At 32.3% G+C, this 22,808-nt stretch overlaps 1 protein-coding gene across 1 annotated transcript in view; it reads right to left on the bottom strand.

The window, feature by feature from the left end:
- The window catches only part of LOC106663269 (hemicentin-1-like), a 242,533-nt gene extending 224,630 nt beyond the window's left edge, over positions 1 to 17,903 (bottom strand). The window contains exons 1-3 of the mRNA XM_024227612.1: positions 17,867 to 17,903; positions 17,191 to 17,323; positions 4,510 to 4,718 (exon numbers count right to left, since the gene is read on the bottom strand). Coding sequence (XP_024083380.1) covers positions 4,510 to 4,718; positions 17,191 to 17,323; positions 17,867 to 17,903 — 379 coding nt within the window. The remainder of the gene's footprint in view (positions 1 to 4,509; positions 4,719 to 17,190; positions 17,324 to 17,866) is intronic.
- Positions 17,904 to 22,808: the final 4,905 nt, after the last annotated feature.

The following is a 22,808-nucleotide window of genomic DNA, read 5'->3' as shown; positions in this document are numbered from 1 at the left end:
AAAAAAATATTCCCTACTAATTTAAGCGAAAATTTTCTCGGACAAGAAAAAAATTCACACTTAAATTGAAATCGATTGAAAAAAATGTTATTATTACATTGGCATTTTTTATTGTGAATTTAATTGGTAACATTAATTCAGTATTGATTTGTTTATTTCAGCTAATTACCACCGGAAGCAATTATCAACGAGTTAAAGAGGGGCACTTCTACTTTAGGGAAAGTTGTGAAATTTTATTCGGGTGGTATTAAAAGGAGCTTTCCCTGATTAAATTTCCATAGCATCACTTAAGCGTTGATATAAAGTACGCATTGCACTGGCGTTTGATTTATTTTTTAACAATACACAACGTTTCCACATTTCACTTAGTTTTAATAAATTGTCTTCCAAAGTGAAGCGGGCTTATCGTTTTATTCTTTCCCTTCTTGCACAAATTTAAAGGTTCAATTGAGCATGGATTCCTTCATATTAAATTACGTTATACCTAAAAGAAGATCATGTTATGGGCATCGTTATGATCAGTATTGATCGATTTACAACGAGACGGTAGAAGTTTTCTTAAAATAAAATATATGTATGTAAAATACATAAATTTCTTTAAATAGAAATCGAATTTTAAGGTTCGTTTTCCCCTTATTAGTCATGTGTTATTGTTTTTGGTTGATAAATTATTAAAATTTCTAAATGTTTTGTAATAGACAGTGTATAAATAATAGTTTCCTTATAATTAAGGACTTTTAACGGGGAATCTATGTTGACTCCAGATCTTTCGGTTTCAATATGATATTCGGAACATAGCTTCTACCCCTTTTCACTATGCCGAAACAGTTCTTCCGTAAGTCGTACCATTATCTATTCAGTATACACTGCAGACATTCCTATCAATCCAGATATTTATCACATACGCCGGCGATACGGCCATCCTTTCAGCATACTGAGAACCAATAATGACATTCAGAATCCACCAGAACTATTCTTCTGTTAAAAAATGATTAACAAATGAAGGATCAGACTCAACGGAACCAAATCATAGTAAATAAACTTAACCCTTCGAGGCATCACCTATCCACCAATCTAACATACCTCTGTCTTCTCCTGCTACCAGTATCGAGAGGCATTCTAAAAACGTCCACACTCGAATAATAGTAATTGAACTGAATGTAAACTACTCAAAAGACGACTTGAAAACAGGTCAATACAGTCACGACGAAAAACAAAAAGCCTTGGTGACACATCACTGCCACAACTAATCAACCGAATTGGACTGTGGGGTTCAACCAAGCGTTCCAACATCTAAAGAATCCAGTCAATCCAGTCCAAAATCCTTCGAACCATTACATATCGTATCTAACCTACTATCCACACAAATCGCTTGTAACTGTTTAGAACTGCTGAAACGTGATAATACAAAAATGTCGGTAAAAATATAGAACAATGAAATAAATTGCTGAATTCCATTTTTGTATATTTATATTTATAAATTCGGATCGACCGCTCTGAAGGGTCTACCCCCATTTATAAAGGTATTTAGTATCGGTTTCCTTTAGATGCTTGTCTTTTTTGGTGGAGGGGCGGGTTGAAAATCGTGTTAAATATCTTAACAGGGGATTTATCCATCCATCCGCACACCTCAATGCTTTTGACAAGGTTCGCCGGAAAATGTCAAATGATTTTCTCCGCTTGAAGTCGTTCGATACACAAAATTTATATATAAAAACTAAGTGGGATAAAATGTAATAAGGCCGACCAATTCTGCCGTCGAAAGTCACTTCTGGGTACAAAATATGCGATTATTAGGTATTATTTTAATTGCAATATTAATTATAAAAGCAAAACTATAATATTCTGTATTTAAGAACTGTACACTATTTTCTTGAAAATATCCTTGTTTAGAATTGAAATAGGACGTATTTATTTTGTTCAGAGACATATATTAAACGGGTTAAATTAAATTGCAGGATTTAATGGAATGAAGATTTCACTCGGAGAATCCAAGTAAATCACACACACACACACGCACACACACACACACACACGCACGCACAGAGAGAGAGAGAGAGAGAGAGAGAGAGAGAGAGAGAGAGAGAGAGAGAGAGAGAGAGAGAGAGAGAGGGAGAGAGAGACAGACAGACAGACACTAATATTCAAAAATTCAATACCTATCTTCAAATACTTATTACATCTCCCAAGGGAAGTAATCTCTTGTGTTAAACCGAAATCAACAAAATGGCTTATCATGTGTTTGTTTAAACAACAATCGATTTTAAATATTAGAATACATACTTTAGAAATGTACGAAATTAGATTTCGGAGGCTCAAGAATGACAGGTTTCAGGCAGTAAAAATCCAAATTTACATCTGGTAAAGTTTTCAATTTGACTAACAAATTCATCCCAGAGTAAATGTTTTAATTATCCTGATTGAATATAGATTTCTTTTGTTAACGGTAAATTCAGATTGTCAGTTGCAGTCACCGAAACGACAAAATTATCGGTCAGAAGAGGAATTTTACATTTTTGTTTCTAAAAACTTCGAACTTTTTTCGAATTTGTGTTGAAACATTTTGAAAGTGTTACTTTAATTATGTTGAAAGGACGTTTTAAACTAGTTGTACGTCTGCGCTTTGGAGCTTGTTTATGTAATAAATTTGGTGATGTACCTAAATTTATTTGTTGTTCTTTTGTCAGGTTCAAAAATGGGTTTGTCATCAATTGAAAGGAACACGAATAATATTTTCTTTATCGATTTATTCGATTTTCTATAACTATAGTTATTTATTTGGGTAAAATAATTTTATTTTCAAAAGAATACGCATGTTAAGCACAACGCAAAAGGTCGGCAGTTGCTCCATATCCATGTTAAAAATTAATGATATTTACCCTCTAACACTCATTTGTAAAGAATTTTTGATATAGCCTACAATCACGCGAATGGGGCAGAAAACAACAAAACAACTCGGGGAAATTTTAAAAGCCGGGTCTAGTGTTTGTTGCCGGGTCAGCACCAAACGTAGTAAATATTTAAGTGGTTCTATTCGTATTTGGAGAGTTGCCAATGACGAGGAATGACAGCAATACGCCAATGTCAGCTTTATTAATTATCCTCTTGTAGTGCTATGGTTCTATTGATAACTCGTGAGTTATTGGCACCCGACCGCGGACTGCCCTTTTGTTTGAACAAATATTAAGTTGGTGTTCGGAGTTTTGGCCAGTACAGGACCGGCTGCCCCCTTGACTCCCCTAAACGAATACACAATTGTCCCCGCATAAATAACAAATATAATTGTGGGGAAAGTCGATAAATATATGAAGAGGACGAAATTCTCAGGAAAACGAGACATCTTAAAATTAACAACGTATGTCATTTACAATGTTCTTTTTAGTTATTTTGATTAAAAAAAAATTACCATCATAAATATAACATTTTATATGCATTATGACAAATTAAAAAGAAATAAATGTATAAATCTAGCAACTATAAAATTCTAATTGTCTATAGAATGGATATTTTAGATACATAAAATACTTTTTCTTATGGAAGACCTGTGTCGGCATAGTGAAAAGGGTGAAAAGGATGTTCCGATTTCCTTCTTTTCAGAGGAAATGTATTAGCCAAGGAGGGGATAGAAAGGAAGAGATCGAAAAAATTATTTTACTTTAATAACACTTTAGCACGAGAAAAAAAACGACTAGTTTTTGCCTTTGCATAACAGTGTTCTGCTTGTATTACTGGTCTTGTTACCCGAGTATTTTTCATTTATAGCGTCTGTCGTTTTGTAGTAGAGAATGGTGACCAGGGTCACCTAGAAGAGGATTAGGATGGATCTATAATACATGGAGTTTTGAAGGAGAATAAAAATTATTGATTATATTCTTACAAATGAATGCTATCTTCAGAGTAGGAACGAAAACACCCAAAGAAAAAATCGTATCGTAGACCATTATCAGTTTTTAAAATTATTATGAACAATATGTTACAAAATGCGTTATGGGATTGAAATAAAGTATTAATAAAAATTGAAATACCATCGAGTTAGAGGTAAGTAGCTCTAACTGAACTAGTCCATAAACTTTCTATTGCTTTTGTTTGACTGGGTTTTTCAATCAAAATCAAACAAAATTGCTTACTGGCCCTTTGGAGTTTAATTTTCAACCAGTGAAATAAACTATTTTACAATTAATGATTAATAAATACTTAATTAGGACTAATTTAAAATCATAAATTGCCGTTAGGCACAATTGAGATAAGACATTTTAATTCTAACTTTTTCCGATACTTCAGATTATGTCTCTTTAACTTCAAATTAACCCTTTTTATCTTCAAATTTTTTTTTGCTTTCAAATTAGCCCGGTTTTTAAAGCATCAAAAATGTTAGGACATGGTATTAAAGTCAACATAAGTAATAAGTAAGTGTTTTGTTACCACAAATTTGACAAAATTCAATACTCTATTTGAGTAAGTCCGGTAATTTCTTTCTTCCTACATGTACATATTTTAAAAATCACTCACCTATTACGGTTAGATTAATTTTTGAGTTTCTAGTGGGTGAGTTTCTGAAGTCAACTCTGCAGCGATAAATTCCTTCGTCTTCAATCCTCAAATCGTCCACCTTCAGCTGGGCGATGTCCGTAGCCGTCCTGAAGAAAGCACGATCGCCAAAGGCGGTCGGCGAAGACCACTGTTTCGCCTGGCCGTACTGTCGACCTCGGACATCAAAGCTAAAATAAAAAGGAAACACTATTAACACGATTGAACAGATGTGACAACTTAGAAGTTAGACTAGATTTTTGTCGTCAGCCGTTTAAATTTTTTGCCACTTCTGAGAGCTTCAGAAAGATTCTCTATGTCTGGAGAAAGTGAAGGCAAACAGTAAAAATTAATTTTGGCTATGTATTGTACGAATTACAATGTATATACGTAATATTTCAAGGTTATATAAAGCTAATATATTATTGATAATAGGGTATTTAGGACTTAAATTTAGCATTCTATACAAAATAACTCGAATTGCTAGAAATATATATTTTTTTATTAAACACTAATTTAAGTACAGAATTTTTATTTTCCAGGATTTCATTTCAATGTTTAATTAATCAAAATAATTTTTAACAATATACTGTTACCAGCTGCAATAAACGTTGAAAGTAGATAAACACGAACATGAAAGGCCTGCGCTATTGTACGAACAAAGGCAACAGTGAGAATCGTATTAAAACGGGGCAGTTCTGGTTTCACTGGGACGCCGAGTTTTGGAAATGCTTTATGCTAGGACCATTATATTATCATAAAAGGAACGATATTAGAAAGGATGAAAATTCAAAAACCTAATATTTCTTTTATATAGTCTACAATAATTGAATATTGCATTTCGTGGAAAGCTTTTTTTTGGGGGGGGGTTGAATTTATATATTTATAATTAATTTCATTATCTATGACAATATTTAACTACGAGTAAAATTGATTAATATTATAATTAGTAATAAAGAAAGCATAATAACATCGTTAGGGTTAATCCCATTATCAACGAACTGAAAATTAATATAATCAATCGAACTAATGGCTGCTGAGATTACATGAATCTCCTGATGGTAAACTAATCACGCTATTATCTTCGGGATCTTAGGGTTATCGGGGATTACGATGTATAGCGATTAATACGAACAAGCGATGTCGATTCGTTACCATTATGCCGTTGAAAAATTATTTTCCATAATAATTATGAAAAGATTGTATAAATAAATCTCTTGTTTTTCCCAATGTTTGAATTGGTCTTTAATCTTCCTTATTTTCCGATTCAATTGGCATTAAAAGTAGGCCGTAAAATAATTTAATTTTAATTTATTTTTTCATGAAAAAAATTAGGTGAGAATACCATTGTTAATTGTTTTAAGGGTGGAAGAGCCGTTACTTATTAAATTAAGAAAGAACAAAGAATCGCCTTCGTTAATGAAACCCCACTGTCTAGATACAAGCAACAATATTCATTGTAAAGTCCCTGATGAGTTTATTGATTTTCGCTTGAGGCAAAATCCTAAACTGCACGTAATACCTCGGGGACGAACGATAAAGCTTATACACCGATATTGCCTCTTTTTTCCATTTTTTTACATGTGGAAAAATATGGTTTATTTTAGTTTTCAAGAAAAACCATTAACATATATACGAAATGTTTGTTTTTCAAATATATTGTTATTATTATATTAAAAATTCTTTGTTTGTCTAAAATGGAAGAGTGGAAGGAAAATGACATTGAGCCGTGACTGGAATTTAAGGCGAGAATGACAACTCCTAATTAAACAAAGTGGAACAAAAGCCGACAATTAACTCTAACAACCAAACAGCTGTTTGCTCAAACAAGCAACGTGATACATCCCAAGCCATAACATATTTAATTTGCGCAATTTTTTGAAAAAAAAAAAAGAAAGAATACAACAAAAAAAGGAAGAATTTCAATGTAGGCATTTGTCAGAATCTTTCTACTAGAAAACTATTCACAGAAACAAAATATTTCAATCGGCTTGAACTGACAATTCGTCATTAATGTTCTATTTTTCCCTATCCGACTCTAAAAACAACCTTTAAAATAATGAATTTTTTGTGGAAACAACCGTCGAAATATGAGTTCATTTTGTTTTACTGTTGTTGGCTAGGCAAAGTTTACCTGTGGATAACACGAAGAAATCCGGTCGCTGTACAGAGAAGTACGTTACTGAGCGACTGTTCTGAAAGAATTCAAAGTTTCTGTAAAGCTGAAGACAACGAACAACAATAATCCGTGTTAATTCAAGGCATAGTGGGTAAGAGATACTGAACATGGAAGTGAAGTTTCTACTCGTTAACTTAAACGAATTAAAGATTTATCTTTTTTAGATTACGTGCCATTTAGGTTCAATAAAAATTTAATAGAATATAATAAACAAGGTAGAGTACGATATATCGTACCTCGTGTGAACTGCTTTGTTGGCTCTAAAAAACAGTTTCTCAATTGATCATCTCGTCGTGCTTTGGTTCGAAAAAATACGCTGTTAGTTCGTTTCGGAAATCAGGCAGAAGTCTTGAAGTTGTAAAAAAAATAAATAAACAAAAAAAAGTGTTTACTTTTTGAAATTCAATTCATCAGAATCGAAAGGGAAAGCTTGGAAAATCGCGCGCTTAATTTTAAATCGATGAATGACAATATTTTAGGATAGACTTTTTCGAAGGATCGAAAAATGTCTATACTGTCTCTAGTCAGAAAAGATAAAAGTATCCAACACGGACATGCACAGCGTCGATGGGCCGGGTCGACAGAGAAGCTTTTTACGTCGCCGTCGATAGCTGGCACACGGAGGATCTTAGTCGACGGAGATGAGTCAACCTTCTAGATTAAGGATAAGCCATGCGTGGTTGTTACACGGACACTTACTTTTGAGCAAGACCCCGTACTTGTCCAGCATGAAGAGAAAGGTTGCCTCACCAAATTGAACGATGCAACACCTTCGCTCCATTCAGACAGCGAAGAAATTCCACCCTACATGAGTATCGTGCTTGTGTACGGCAGCGAGTAAATTGGTCTCTGTTCGGGTTTTTAAACGTAAAAGCTTTATTGTATCTGTATCGTTTTATCGTATCTGGTACTGAGAGTTTTGTGTACCTAGATCGTGTCGAGAGTGAATGTGTCATCATCCGTCTGCCCTCAATTAGGTCACATATATAATAGATGTAAAGTATTATGTGGAATACCGAGTACTCCACCACCCTAACTGAGTAAATGATATGTAAATAGGAATGCAAGTATTTAAGAGTCAGTGAGTGTGTGAACGGGTTTTGATATGGAACTTATTCGTTGGATACTGAAATGACTAAACTGTTGACAGCCCCTGGAGCCCCATCATCATCCAACAATACAGTATTATTACAAAAAACAACATTTTGGGGCAAATCGTAAGTGCTGATCAGGAACCAAGGTAATAACACAAACATTGGTGAAATAAAAAAAAAATATATATATATCTATTTTTATTGATTTTTATTCTANAAACAATATCATTTGGAAGAGGATTAATAAGTGTTGACATTCATACAAATGAGTAATCCTGTAAACGTAAACAGAATATTTTATATAGATTTTTTTAAATGAAAACTTAAAATCCTGCATTATTTTCCGGACAACCCAATATAAAGGTGTAATAATAGTCAAGTTAATAGTACAATGTGTCGTCGGGTTGTCACCCGAATCAGTTCGTTTTGGGTAGGTATGTCGAATTAAATATCTTGAATATTTACATGAATGTATATAAAACCAGATAGCGAATTGATTACTAGCCACGATAAAATTGTATAAGTCAAATTTTGGCAAAATGAAATTAGTGCAAATTCCAGTAAGCTTCTAGGCCTAACAAACTTTATAATTGATACAGCCGAAAAGGAAACCATCAACTTTAACGCACTGTGTTTTTTTAGAAGTTACGCCAACATTTCAATAATTCTACTGGACTATTTCCAAAATCTCATAAACTCATTAACGTAATTCATGTGCCGACTACATAGAATTTGATGCAATGTGATTAAAAAATACTAATTTGTACGAAAAGTCTAAACTTTAAAATCACAAATATGAAAAGCTGTGTTTTTGGTTTTTTTTACTTATCTAGTCCCCGAGAGTGCATAAATTTTTTTATCTAATATTCAACTCCCTTGGAACAGTTATTTTATTGAAAGATGTAATAAAACTTAGCTATGCTAACAATAATTAATACGCAGTAATACAATGCAGGGAAAAATTCTGGGCTGCTGATATTCGGACCCGAATTTGTCACTTACAAAGGTTGAACCCTTATCAAAAATATTGCGGTGTGTGATTTTTTGGAAAAACCTAACAATCCGAATGTTCCATGCATAGACTTTTTATTAAGTTGAAGGATTTATATTATTTGAAGATTTTTATCGGTTAATGATTTTTTTCATAAAATGATAGCAGGGTTTGAGAAAATAACGATAACTGATGGCACGCTTGACATTAAAATTAAAAATGCTAATAGTTTTGGTAAATTAAGTTTAAAAAATGTAGAATATACATATTTATTTCCAAAACTGCATAAATAGCGACTGGGTAGTCGGTGGTGGTTGTCTGGTTTTCGGCCAAAGCTGGCATATGCGTCCGGCAAGTACAGAATGCTTGGTGTGCGCCTCATAATATTGGAGATTGTCATTTCTTGGCTCCTTATAGAGAGCGTTTACGAATGCCACCAGACTCGAGAATTGTGCTTGAGCACGACTGCGTTTATTTTTAATTCCTCTGGTTCAATTTTTGGAGAATTCAGGACTGTTTTATTATATAATGCTTGATATTTTTCTACATTTTCGTTTTGGGATTGAATGTATTTATTCCCATGAATGTCTAATGTGAGAAGGTCAATGGTGAATTATTAACTATCCCATTGAACCACAACTAGATTAATTACATAATATTTTTAAAAGGTGAAATAATGATATGTAAATAAGAAATATTCTATTTAAGAATGAATGAGGTATGTCTAAGCTTAAAAACGGCGTTTTTTGACTGAAATTCCCTTACACTTTTTGACTATTTGACAAACAGAAAAAAATTATGTGTTAAAATGCCGCTTTAACAGACTATAACTGTTTTCCTATTGATCCAATTCAACTAAAATTATTTATTCTTAACGCATAGAACTTTGTCTTGGACCTAGTACGGAGAAGCACTATAACATATACATTATCATGAGTTGAAGTAGAAAAGAAAACACAAAATCTATATAAGTGCATGTTCATGGTAGGATACTGTTTATTTAACTGAATGTCCGCTGTATAATGCTAACTTTACATGTGTCATTAAACTTATTTAAAAACATTTTAAAAAAATACGTTACAAACTTGAAATCGTTTCTTTTTATTGTGGAAAACTTTTGTATTAACAGTATATCAATAAACTATATAAATAAATACATATTATTACAATTAAAACGAAAAATAAAATATAAACTAAAATCTTGGAACCTTTAGAGTATATATATTTCATGGGTCATGATTTCTCTAGAAAATAAATGAACATTTGTAAAATTAATTATGATTTCTCACAGAACATTTGTATTGTACTCACGCAACTGCAGACATGCACATGATTTAGTACTGTCTCATATAATTTGTTAACATAAAAAAAACCCTGATATAACCGAGACAAATTAAATATTGTTTCAACCCTTCATAAAAATTCGTTTTTATAAAATATTAAGGTATTTTTTATCATTATATTTCCTGTTTTGTTAATTGAAATAAAGACATATTTTTGTAATTAAACATTTTTATACATGAAAATAGAAAGGATTCTTTAAGAAAAAATATTTTAAAAATAAGTTGGATTTAATATAACATGTTAATTTTTGGATTAAATATTTAAATAAAATGCACTCATAATAAGAAAAAGAAAATTAAAATTTCTTCTGAGTCGATTGGTGCACGAATAAATTTTGTAAACAACAAAAAAGACACAGTAAAAATTCCAATTAATTGTTCGACATGTTTGAAATTATTTCTCATAGTTGCGACCCTACTGAGTCGATTAGTGCAAGAATAATTCTCGCGAATTGAAAATTAAACAAGAAAAAGGGCACTAAAAATTTTCGATTAATTTTTTGACGTGTTAGTACTCTTTTCTCATATTTTCGACTCTACTGAATTGATCTGTTCAAGAATTAATCTTATAAACCACAAAAATAATAAAGAAAAAGGCTCATTAAAAATACCAATGAATTTTTCGACGTGTTTGTTCTTGTTTCTTATAGATTCGACCCTACTCAGTCGATTGGTACAAGAATTAATCTCGCAAACAACAAAAAAAGAAAAAAGCACACCAGAAAACATCAATTAATTTTTCGACAAATACAGATCGTACAGGAAATTAAAATAAAATTTGTACTTATGTTATAACTTATTTAGTTCGAGCAGGAATTATGAAACGTTTTACGATGTAACATTTCTTTCAATAAATTCATACTGAAATCATAAAAAAATGTTTTTAACCGGTTGACAATGAAATGCATTTTGTTTTTCCTTTTTGTATAAAGCGCTGCACAGAAGTCTCCGTTTTACGTCGCTCACTAATGACTATTCAGTAAGGGGCCTTCACGGACCCATAAAACTCCGAGGCAGAGTAATTAAATTCCAGCCAGGCAGTTAAATGCCCAACCTTTCAATGCATCCTAACACGGCTCTTCCTCCTTTACTATACGATCCCTTGACATATATAGAATTGTTACTTTGAAAGTCATAATTGTAAATCAAGCACGGTTTCATACTATATAATAACAAATTTAAGTTAGTCATTAGTGATCTAAGATTTTTTTTATAGAACAAAGAAAACGTAACATTACAAATATACAATTAATTAAGGTTTTTAGTTGAGATGAAAAAAAGTTAATGGCACGAGCGGGATTCGAACCCACGATCTTCGATTACAAATATAAGTCATATCGTGGAACACTATTTTTTTTAATACAATCAAGTTCAAACAAATCCCGTGAAACAACCTAATATATATTGCATAAACTAAAACCTACTGTCGAGTTACATATATTTGATATCATGTAAAAATGTATAACGTAACAGTAGGTAGTATATATATATATATATATATATATATATATATATATATATATAAGGACTGACTGGTCGTGGAACTTTTAAATAGCAGCTAGTTTAATCAAGAAATAAGTTCGAGGAACGTTATACAAAACCAATTCAATTAACAAAACATTATCTTGTAAAAGTTTGAAAAGAGAAATTATACATGGTTATTCTACATTTTTTGCAGGAAAAAAAATCATACCATAAATCTGTACAGAGGTACTTATGTACCGATAATTATGTTTTTAGTAAATAAAATATTATGACTTGCAGATATTTAGGAATTGGTATATTTTAACTAGATTATTCCTTCCTAGAAGAGCTACCTAACGTTTCCTCCTTTCATAAAAGTCAGGAAAATAAAACGGATCTCAAATCATGGTTTAATATCTGAACACTCCGTTATAAATCCATGTGGTCTTAAAATAAATTGGCGTGACAAAGAGGGAGCGGAGAAGCATCTCAGTCGTGGAGGGATTGAAAGGAAATCCGGCACAATCGAGCGGGGCCGTCTCCAAAGCCGACGAGGAATGAAATCGGGTGCTGATGCCTTGTGATCAATCTACACCATCCGACATTTGGATCGAAGACTTTTGAAGGTTATAGCCGTGTTAATTAATCATTTAAATATCATGCCTAACTTGGGCCACTAAGTTATTTTAAAATTTCACCCAAAACGGCTTTTCAATTCGAAATAATTGATATCCGTTTCTAATGAAACTCCGACTGCTTATTGAGCCTGGCTGTATTTATCTTGTGAAAAATAAAGCACAAACAGTTTTTCATCATTCATATTTGCTTTATCATACAACCACTCAGAGCTGACTTCATTATTTGTACAGCAAACTTTGTATTTTGCTTTAATAACATTGATTTAACGATTTACTCTTCTTTTAAATCGGAACAAAAGCTTGAAATATGAAAAAATGTGTACAGAGCTGTGGAAACATTTGGTTGACAAAATTATGAAATCAACTCAGCAATAAACAAGGGGATCTCAGCTTTTATTTTGAGGCACAATGTAATGCATTGTTCTTTATGAAAAACTCAGTTCATTAAAACAATAAACCCGTTGGTTATTTAATTTGTAAATTCTTTTATATTGACGGTATTATTTTAATATTCACTTAAGTGAAACTGGGTAAAGCGAGATCGAAATTACTTTTATAAAAATGATATCCACATTTTGATTCTATTTATGTTATTTGGAAAAAATGTAAAATGTATTTTACCTTCAGATTAATTTATATATAATGTGGGAAATTTAGGGGCCGACAAACAACTGAGGTCATCGCCGGCCATCTGCATGTTTGTACTACTTTTCTTTGTCTTTCACGCGTCTCGATCTGTTACTGACTTTCTGATTTTATATGAAAACTAAGTCGTTATCCTAAAATACTAGCCTCTCATTTTTCCTCAAGTTGTCAACTACGGATTAGATACAAACCATTCAATATTCAACAGGAGTATTTTTGAAAAACAATTTTATTTAACCGTACCTGAATTACAATAGAGAGACGTGCTGATAATGAGGATGAAAAGTAGGAACAATCTGGATGTCTTGATGTCTTTTATAATTTACTAATGTTACTGGAGGGGGAGAAAGTGCGACTAAATAATGCTTATATATGTTTTAGGAATTGTTAACTCGCACGTGTATGATATAAATTTAATATAACATATATATACATAACCAGACAAATAAGTCTGGTCACATTCACTTCCCTAGAGTACTCGATATTCCTCGGTGTATGGTCGAACCCCACTATTCACGCTAAAAAACGGTATTCATCCCATTCAGATGTATATAGAAGATACGTAATTATTCTAATGCTAAAAAAAATAAATCAAAATAATTTTGATCGGAATATTTTACATTTGTACAAATAAAATAGGTTTAATAAAACATTTGCGCTCATAAATTGTGTATTTTCTGTATTGTGAGTTTTTTCTTTCTTTTTTTGAGATTTGAGATATTAATCCTTGGACCAATCGACTCAGAAATGGTCAATGTATATCAAACACGTTAAATAATAAATTTGAACTACATTAGTGTATGTTTCTCGCTTATTTTGAGGTTAGGTTAATTCGTGACAACAATCTACTCAGTAAGCTGAATTTATGAAAAACAAGTCCAAACACTTTAAAAATATAAAGTTTTTAAAAAATTTTTGTTACTTTTCCTCACCTATTTAGGAATACTCGAATTGATTAGGAAAAATAAACACGTAAAAAAACTGAAATTTTTTTATGCCCGTTTTATTTTGATTTTTGATTTTGAGGTTTCTTGACAAGAGTCAACTAAGTAAGGCACAATCTGCAAGGAAACATATACAAACATGTCGAAGAATAAATTATAATATTTTGTGTGCTTTTTTTCTTAATTTTGCGGTCAGCGAGATTAATTTTTCACCAATAGACGCAGAATGGTCGAATCTAAAAGGAATATGTACAACATGTACTCCATGTAAAAAATCGAAAATTAATTTGCGAAATTAATTAATAAAGTACAACCACATCGAAAAATTAATTGAAATTTTTACTTGCCTTTTTTACTTATTTCAATATATGCGTGATTATTTCTTGCACCAATCGACTTAGGGGGGACGAACCTATGAGAAAGGGGTTTAAGAAAGTAGAAAAAATTAAATATTGTTTTAGAAATTGTATTTAAGAAAATGCAATTCATAGAGAACCGTTATAAACATTTTATTATTTCAATATGTAATTATTGAGGAAAATATTACATCCTGGAGGATTTTATAATTTCTACTCGAATAAATAAGATAAAAATGCAATTTTCATTTTTTATCTTATGTTCTATCTATTTGTGAATAGTCGAATCAATAAGAAATAGGTAAAACAGTCGAAAAATTAATTCAAATTTTTGTCTTTATTTTTTTATTTTCATCATTCATTTTTTTAGAGATTAACTTCCACTAATGTCGACCTCACTAAGGTCGAATCTATGTGAAACATGTCGCAAAATAAATCTGAAGTTTTGCGTGCGTTTTTCTTCCTAATTTGCGGTCTGCGAGATTAACCAATCGACTCAGGAGGGTTAAATCTATAAGAAACAATAACAAACACCTCGAAAAATTAATTGGTACATATTTTTAATATGTTAATAAAAACAATGTTAATATAAAAAGTTAATCACCGAAAATGAACTACAAATATATAAATATTTGTAAAACTGATCTAGATAATAAGCAGAATTTTATGTAATGTGGAGTATACATAATATTTGTTATATTTATTAATTATTTTGACTTATTGATACACAAGATTTTATATTGTAATATTAGAGGTACTAATTTTATATTTGTTATTTATTGACTTTGTATAATATTTTATAATATTTTTATNTGAATATAAAAAATATATTTTGCATTGTATAAATTCACTTTTCCACATCCTAAATGTATTTGTTAAATGTAAACAATGTTTGTAAATCCCAGGCCCTGAAGATGACCCCAATAAAGATCGAAACATTGGCACGATAAAGAAAACGTTTTTCTGAAACCTACATCACACCAGACCGCATCTCTCGATTTCTGAATAAATACAATAATGTTTTTAAAGAACCATGACACTTTCAGTGTGAAAGTAACGTTGTTGTGGAAAAATTATTGAAAATAAATCCATTTTGTCGATCGACACACTTCCCAATTAGTTTGAAACGAGTCAAAAAAGTTCATTGCGGCCCACCCTTTTATAGTTGCACACTCCTGAGATTAGAAAACAGATTTCAACTTGTAAACACTTTCTCAATGAAAAGGCATTTATTAAATTCTATAAAAATAAGTAGGTAAGAACAAATTCTAACCATTTCAACAAAAAAGAAAACTACCAGGAACGTTTGCGCTGGTTTAAAGGATTTAATAATTGTCACAAATAAAATTTCTTTTGAGATATTGTATTTGGGGAAATAGTCTCTGTCGGCATCTATAACCTTCTCAAACCGAGTTAATAGACCAGTAATGCCCTCCTTATAAAGGTTTGATCCCCGGGACAAAGAAAATGACCTCAGCACATTTTCTTGCTGTTAGCGACTATCGAACGCTTGATTGGGCTATTGCTAAGGAAAGGTGAAAGTTAGATGGGGCGTGGTCTGGAGAGTACCGACGGTGGTCTGAGTTTTGGAGTTTATTTATTAGATACTTTTACATACATTTTGTACAAAGTGACTACAAGGGGAAATGTCTAGCTAGGACATTATACATCCTTGTGGCAGAGGGCTTAAGTATATTTACAATATTTGTTGATTTGGCCTAGAGAAATAAGAAAGTGTTGAAAATTATAATAAAAACCACTTGCAGACGGTGGTAGGTTCATAACTAAGCTAACGAAGCTCCAACATCTTTGACACTACCTTTGTCGTTCTGGGTGCATGAGGACTTATGTTGTCCTGGTGAAAATTACATCTTTTCTGTTTATCAGTATATCAGATCAATGCAGAAATTTTTATGAACGAACATATTTACAGTGTATTCAAAAATACCAAAATGAGACTTTGAAAAGATATGTCGATGATACATTAATTTAAATTCACAAAAACGATTACAAGCAATCGCTTGATGCATTAAATAATGTAAAAATTACCTTTTTTTGCTTTAGGATGACAAGTACTTATAAATATATCAAATTTAAATTTTTGCCTGGCCAGCCGAACCTGATTTGGTTTACGCTTTGGTCATTTTCAAAACGATCGCCAATCGGTGTTCTGAACCATTGACCAGTTTCTTGTAGACCAATTGAATGGTTTGAATGTTATCACCTTTTTTCGAGAAACAAAAATCAGCGGTAATTGTCACAAAAGGAGAAAAGTTTGAGAAAAAGTTATTTTTTCACTTCCTAACGATTTTAGAGCCTTCAGTTCTCTCTCTCTCACTCTCTCTCTCTCTCACTCTCTCTCTCTCTCTCTCTCTATCTATCTCTCTCTTTCTCCCTCTCTCTCTGTTTTTATTACATTTCTGAAGCATAAATTTTCAATTTACTACATTTTGTTTTGAGTAAATTAAATCTTATCGCTTTAATAAAATATGTAGTACTTATTACTTAGAGATCGTAAGATGCGGTACATGGTGTGACGTAGATTTAGAAAAAACATTTTCTTTATCGTGCCAACGTTTCGATCTTTATTGACATAATCTTTAGGGCTCAAAGGGTTTGTTTTCTGAGTAGATGTGTCATTAGTTTATGTCGTGTTGAGAAAAAAAATGTAGTACGTTGACCCCGAACAAACTTTAACAAAACTATTTTTTTTATTCAGGTTTGGAACACTAGACAATATTTACTTTAAAATGTAATCCACTCACTTACGTACATCGATTGATCATATTGATAAATATCGAAAGGAGAAGGGTAAAGTTCAACGGCACCCATAAGTAAAAAAGCCCCGATAAGGATGCAGGTAATGAAATTACGCCTTTATGCATAATTTGTCCACTGGAAGAAAACGTTTTTCCGTTTTTCTACATCCTCGGTTCAACCTACCATCGCCCTTTAAGAAAAAAATCACATCCCAATCCAATTTAATGATAAGATCTAATTATTACCGACCTGTATAGAGGTTCTCCATCAGCATCCTTGAACCATAGAACCATGTAAACAGCGTCGTCTTTATCCCTGGCTGTTATGTCGCAGGGTAAAGCTGTCTTCTTTCCAAGTACCCCTTGAACGTCGGATATTGGAACTGTGAACAAAAACAAAAGGTTTATTAACAAAGGAAATTGGTTTCCTTTCAAAATGGTTTGAAACACTGTTTCCACTAGCACGACTTTGTGTCAAATATATATGAAATAAGTAAAAAGTAGATTATAGGCATAAAGACATATCAGGTGCTTAAAAAGCTAAAACTATTAATAAAAGTAAGATTTATTTTTTTAATTTTATTTTACATCTCATAGAACATCCAGCGGACCAAGGTGGCCGAGTGGTAAAAGCGGCTGACTTATTTGCCACCCTAGGTACTCGGTTCGAATCCGGGTATAGCAATTGAACTTTCATTTGAGAATATTTCGGTGATAAGGATTGAAAATTAGTTCAAACGCCGTGTTCACCAATAATTATTTCCCATTACTTTTACATCATTAAAATTTACTTTTTACAAAAAATGAATCTACATACTCACCGTATCTTTATCATTTCTATCATTAAGATTTACCGTACTGACCATTGAATTGATATCTCATAAAAACCAAACGTCTGGCCAAAGTTTTACTTCGATAATTATTACTTTTTGTAGCAGGACAATAACAAGGAACTTTCGACATCTATCAATAATATAGGGATGGTTAGGGATGGTTAGCTAGATAGATATAGACAACAAGACCTAGATATTGACAACAGATTAAGTTAAAATCCCAAAAAAATCCTTGAGAAAAACTTGCAAGACCCGGACAACTACGAAGATTTTGAAGACACAAGTAACACTATTGACATCAGTGCTATCAAATTGTACATAATGTTTGGATTCCACTAAACCAGCCATATCCAGCCCATTCAATGCTACCAATCAAAAGTCCTAGGAGAAATTGCATTAATTAATTTATTATACAGTTCACCGCTTACTGAAATATTGTATGACACAACATTAAGAATATTTGTCATTTGTCTTTTTGTTCTGTATTCCTGTTCTATTTTGATCTGTCAGACGCAAGTTGAAAATGAAATCCCTAAATATAACATGAATAATTTTAAAATTGTAAACACTCGGTCGTAGGTTCCATTCCAACCGTCATCCTTGAAAGTTTTGACCCCTTCTCGTCCAACAAATTTTTTTTTTTTTTTTTTTTTTTTTTTGCGTTATGAACTATGCATATTAGCCATGTGACAAATTCGTATATGTGTGTTCAAATTTGGGGGGTTATTGGGAAAAAAGGGCCAGGGGCAACGGTGGGAATCGAACCCACGACCGCGGCGTGAGAGTCTCTCACAAAAAATATTACTTTCACTTTTAATAAACGTATTCTGGCAAATATATAAAAGCAAATGGCAATTAAAAAAAGAAACTAATGTTTTGTTTGCAAATATGTGAGCAATATAATAATTACAGATAAAAAACAGGTGTATAATAGAATTTGCCCTGGCTGCTTGGCTTTAAATCCAATGAAGATATATGTAAGTTTCAATTATTGTAAATTAGTCGTTCTGCGAGCTGTACTCCTGTGGAAATTAAACTATTAATTTATCACAGCTGAGAACGGATGTCACCGATCGATTTAATTTCATTGCATTGTATGATAAATAAATTCTTTATTGCTCTGCCTTGCTGTACCTGGATGATACTGATTATTTAAAATTTTAAGTTCTGTGGCAATTTCTGTGTGGTAAGTTGACTAATGCTTTCTCAACAGCAGTAATGTCATAATGTGAATACATTTAGACCTTAATTAATAGGAGTGCGTTGAAATTAGGATGATTTTGCCCTTTTTCCAGTTTAATCAACAGTCATGCTGAAATGTCTTAATTTTTAACTCTTAACAACAACAATATTGTATTTATTTGCGAAACTGTCCTTGTGAAAGATTATAACTTTTGTAAGAAAAACACCGAAAAAGATGACATTTCACGTTTGTATAGAAAGAAAATGTTGGTGGCCTGTAATAGCCTGACGTTTTGATATTTGTGAAGCGCTTCGATCACATTTACATTTTTATGTTATTACGTCGTTTTAATTTTAACGCATTATACATACTTACAAATATAAATAGTCATTTGCTTTCAAAATTCAAGATGAAATACGAAACCCGAGGGCGCGTATGATGAATAGTTACAACTTTTGCACTTCGTAGTCCACAATAAGGACAATATTAAAATTAGTTAATTAATAAAAGTTTATAAACCGGCTTTTTTATTAATTTGAAATACATTACAACTACCTTCAAGTACTTACCACGGAACAATGTGCAAGGTTATATTACAAAATTAAAAACAATAGTGGAGAAAATAGCCATTGGTATTACTCCAATGATACTAAAATATCGTTTGTTCAATCTATGCTTGTGTCATCATCTCTATCACTTCCTAGAAGATCTCGCGGCTTTTGTGTCTTCAGTCGGCGAGGAGTGTTCGAGGGATTTCGTCGGGATACGAGGTTTCAGATGTGCTGGTTTACGATGGTTGGGAGGTTTTTGTGAAATTTGCGGTAAAGGGGAACGGATTTCATCTTGAGCCAAAGGAATATTTAAGTCTGTATGTGTAGTTAAGTTCGATACATAAAATGGGGCATATAGTATTTTTCGTAGGAGTTTGGGCAGTTTGAATGAATAAAAGACTAAAAGACGCGTTTTACATTGGTTATAATGATTTTTGAAATAATATTTTTTTTGCAGACAAATTAGTTTAAATAGTAACATTTTAGACTAATAAATCTGTAATATGTGCGTTACCATTTAAGCGTTTTTAGAACAATAAAATATAAATGTTTTATAATATTATTATAATTATTGAAAGAAATATTTTACAGTTTATATTTAATTTTTTTTAGGTCTGTATTAGTTACTTCCAAAGCCTGTCGCATTGAGTTTATCAAAACAGGCTATTGTGCTTTGGTGATATTGGGTGTTGTGTTTATGTTAATTTATTGTAATGAATGTAATTTATTAGCGTGAAAGGAAGAGGTTGTTTAACCCCGCCCCAAGGAATATCGAGTGCTCTGGTTGAGTGAATGTGACCAGACTTCTATGTTTGTGGTGATGCACTGTATGTTTCTATTCAGCAGTACACAGCCTGTGTTAAAACTGAGAGGCTAGCGTTTTAGGACATCGACGTAGTATACTTATAAAAGCATAAAATTTGGTAGAGTTGTGAGGATGCATAGTTACCGCCGAAACGTCAGCAAAAATAGAGACCCTCAAATGGCTGCTGTTTAAAAAAGTACACATGAAAGACAAGAAAAATAAGTTAAAACACCCAGAGGGCCGGCGATGATTTCAGCTGTTTGTCGGCCCTTAAACTTCCCATATTATTATTATTTGTGTTTTTTTAATGACTGGTTATTAAATAATTTGGTAGAGTTGTGAGGATGCATAGTTACCGCCGAATCGTCAGCAAAAATGATAAAGGTGTTTTTCTAAACTACCTCATTCTTGACCGCCCCTCACGACTCCAACAAATTGTTATTATTACAATAGTGTATAATATATCTTCTTCGTTGCATACCCTAAACAGTCTTTTTTCTGCCACTCCCCATAGTTTTTGAGTTAGAAATATCAGGTTAACAGAACTGCAATGATCGTGAGTTTTGTTCGGCTTTGATACTAATTTTAGGTGAGCCTTTATTAATGAAATCTTTATGCGGGGATGTAGTTCTAAGAGGTATGCGTTTGTCATGATCCATTGGGACGATTTCGCTTTATCCTTCTGTTGGGAATTTTCCAGAATTGGGTTGGTTCAACTGGTGCTGATCTCCCTGGCTAGACGATCATCCTTGTCGTTATTCTTCGTCTTGAACCGTGGACCCAAAAATGAGGAAGGTCGTTATTATTCTTGCTATTCTCAAGGTACTCAAGCAGTCCCCACTTATCTTTCATAAGACACTGTGTAGTGACATTAGAGATATTTGAATGAATTTATGATCCGATTAGTAGAAAAAAAAACACATTTTGTCAAAGGTGAAGCGAGTATAAAGCCTTAAAAAAACCGTTTTGTCTGCAACCGCTGATGCTTAAATATAAAGGAACAATGAGAAAGATAGATAGAGAGATACGGTTATTTACAAGAAAAAAGAAAAAGGCCTATAACAAAGAAATAAATTTTTAAGTATATACAAGCATGGATTAAAACCGTCCGCCGGAGGTTGTTGCTGGTTTCATAAAAACAACATGGAAATTTAAAAAAATTAGAAATCACAATAAGAAAATACAATGTTGTAACCATTATGATTCATGGCTTAGCAAAACTCACGGATCGCTTTTCTCGTCCATCAATGTTTTCTCTTGTTTATGAATATTTTTACGTGTTGTTCAATTATTTATGAGAGAATGCACCATTGGCGACTGAGGATCGTAATCCCTTTTAGGGTAAATAGACATACAAATGAGCTTTTAAAGGTATATTTAGGTCATTGTATATATTCGCGATATTATTAAACGGTAAATATACATTGACATCAAGTTAACTATGTTCATGTGACGAATTTAATATTAAAAAAAAGTTACTGTTAATATAAAATTAATAAAACGATGGATCAAGCTTGCCGGCGAAATGTCGAGGGTGCAAGGTTTACGGACAACTCATCTATCTTCCTAGTTAATTACGCAGGAAACTCTTGTAATTAAGACATTCCTCGACCAAAGAAGGAAGATTTGCCCTGCTTGCTGAAATAGTTTTTTCATAGTATTTATGCTTTATATACGATGCGCTTATTTTTTCGATCTTTATGTTCGAACTGTATTCTCAAATAAGCCAACAGAAGTAGCTTCCTATGTATCTATATATATATATTTTATATATAACTGTCGATTTATATTCGACTAAGTAGTGTTGATTCTAGAAGAACAAGTAGAAATACGTCAAAAACTTAATCGGCATTTTCTGTGTGCCTTTTTCTCGCTTATTTTGAGGTTTGCGAGATTAATTGTTCACAACTGTTGACTTAGTAGGCTTAAATCTAAAATAAACAAGTCGAAACACGTCGAAAAATTGATTGGTAATTTTTAGTGTTCCTTTCTCTTCCGATTTTGCCTTTTCGAGATTTCTACTTGAGAGTAATCAACTCAGGTGGGTCGAAAGAAACAAGTCGAAAAAGTTGAATTGTGTTGTTGGTACTTTACACAATAGAAAAGCACATATCCCATATCCTGATCTTTGACAAATCTTCCGTATACTGCAGAGGCAAACAGGTGGAATATTTGAAAGTAAGCCCTGAAGTAGCCACTTAAAAATGCACTGGGCTTAATCCAGAAAGAGGACATACGCTTTTTTTTGTTGGAAAAAACGTAGTTGTACGTAGTTCTGCCTTTTGTGTAATTGTCCCATCCACCTAATACTTGAAAAATGAAAGGTTGCTGAAATTGAGGAATAAGAAGAGAACGGAAGGTGAAGTGGTAAGAAAATATTAAAGAAAGGAGTGCAGTTACGCGGTGAAGGAAGACCGCGTGCAGGATAAGAAAAATGGAAGAAAGAATTACATGAAATAGGCAAATTAGTGAAAAACTATTTTAGTGAAGGAAACC

This window comes from Cimex lectularius, unplaced genomic scaffold, assembly GCF_000648675.2.
Source record: "Cimex lectularius strain Harlan isolate CLEC.00 unplaced genomic scaffold, Clec_2.1 scaffold221, whole genome shotgun sequence".
NCBI classification, from domain to species: domain Eukaryota; kingdom Metazoa; phylum Arthropoda; class Insecta; order Hemiptera; family Cimicidae; genus Cimex; species Cimex lectularius.
Note: the sequence above shows the minus strand (reverse complement) of the source record. Positions and strands in the feature narration are given on the sequence as shown.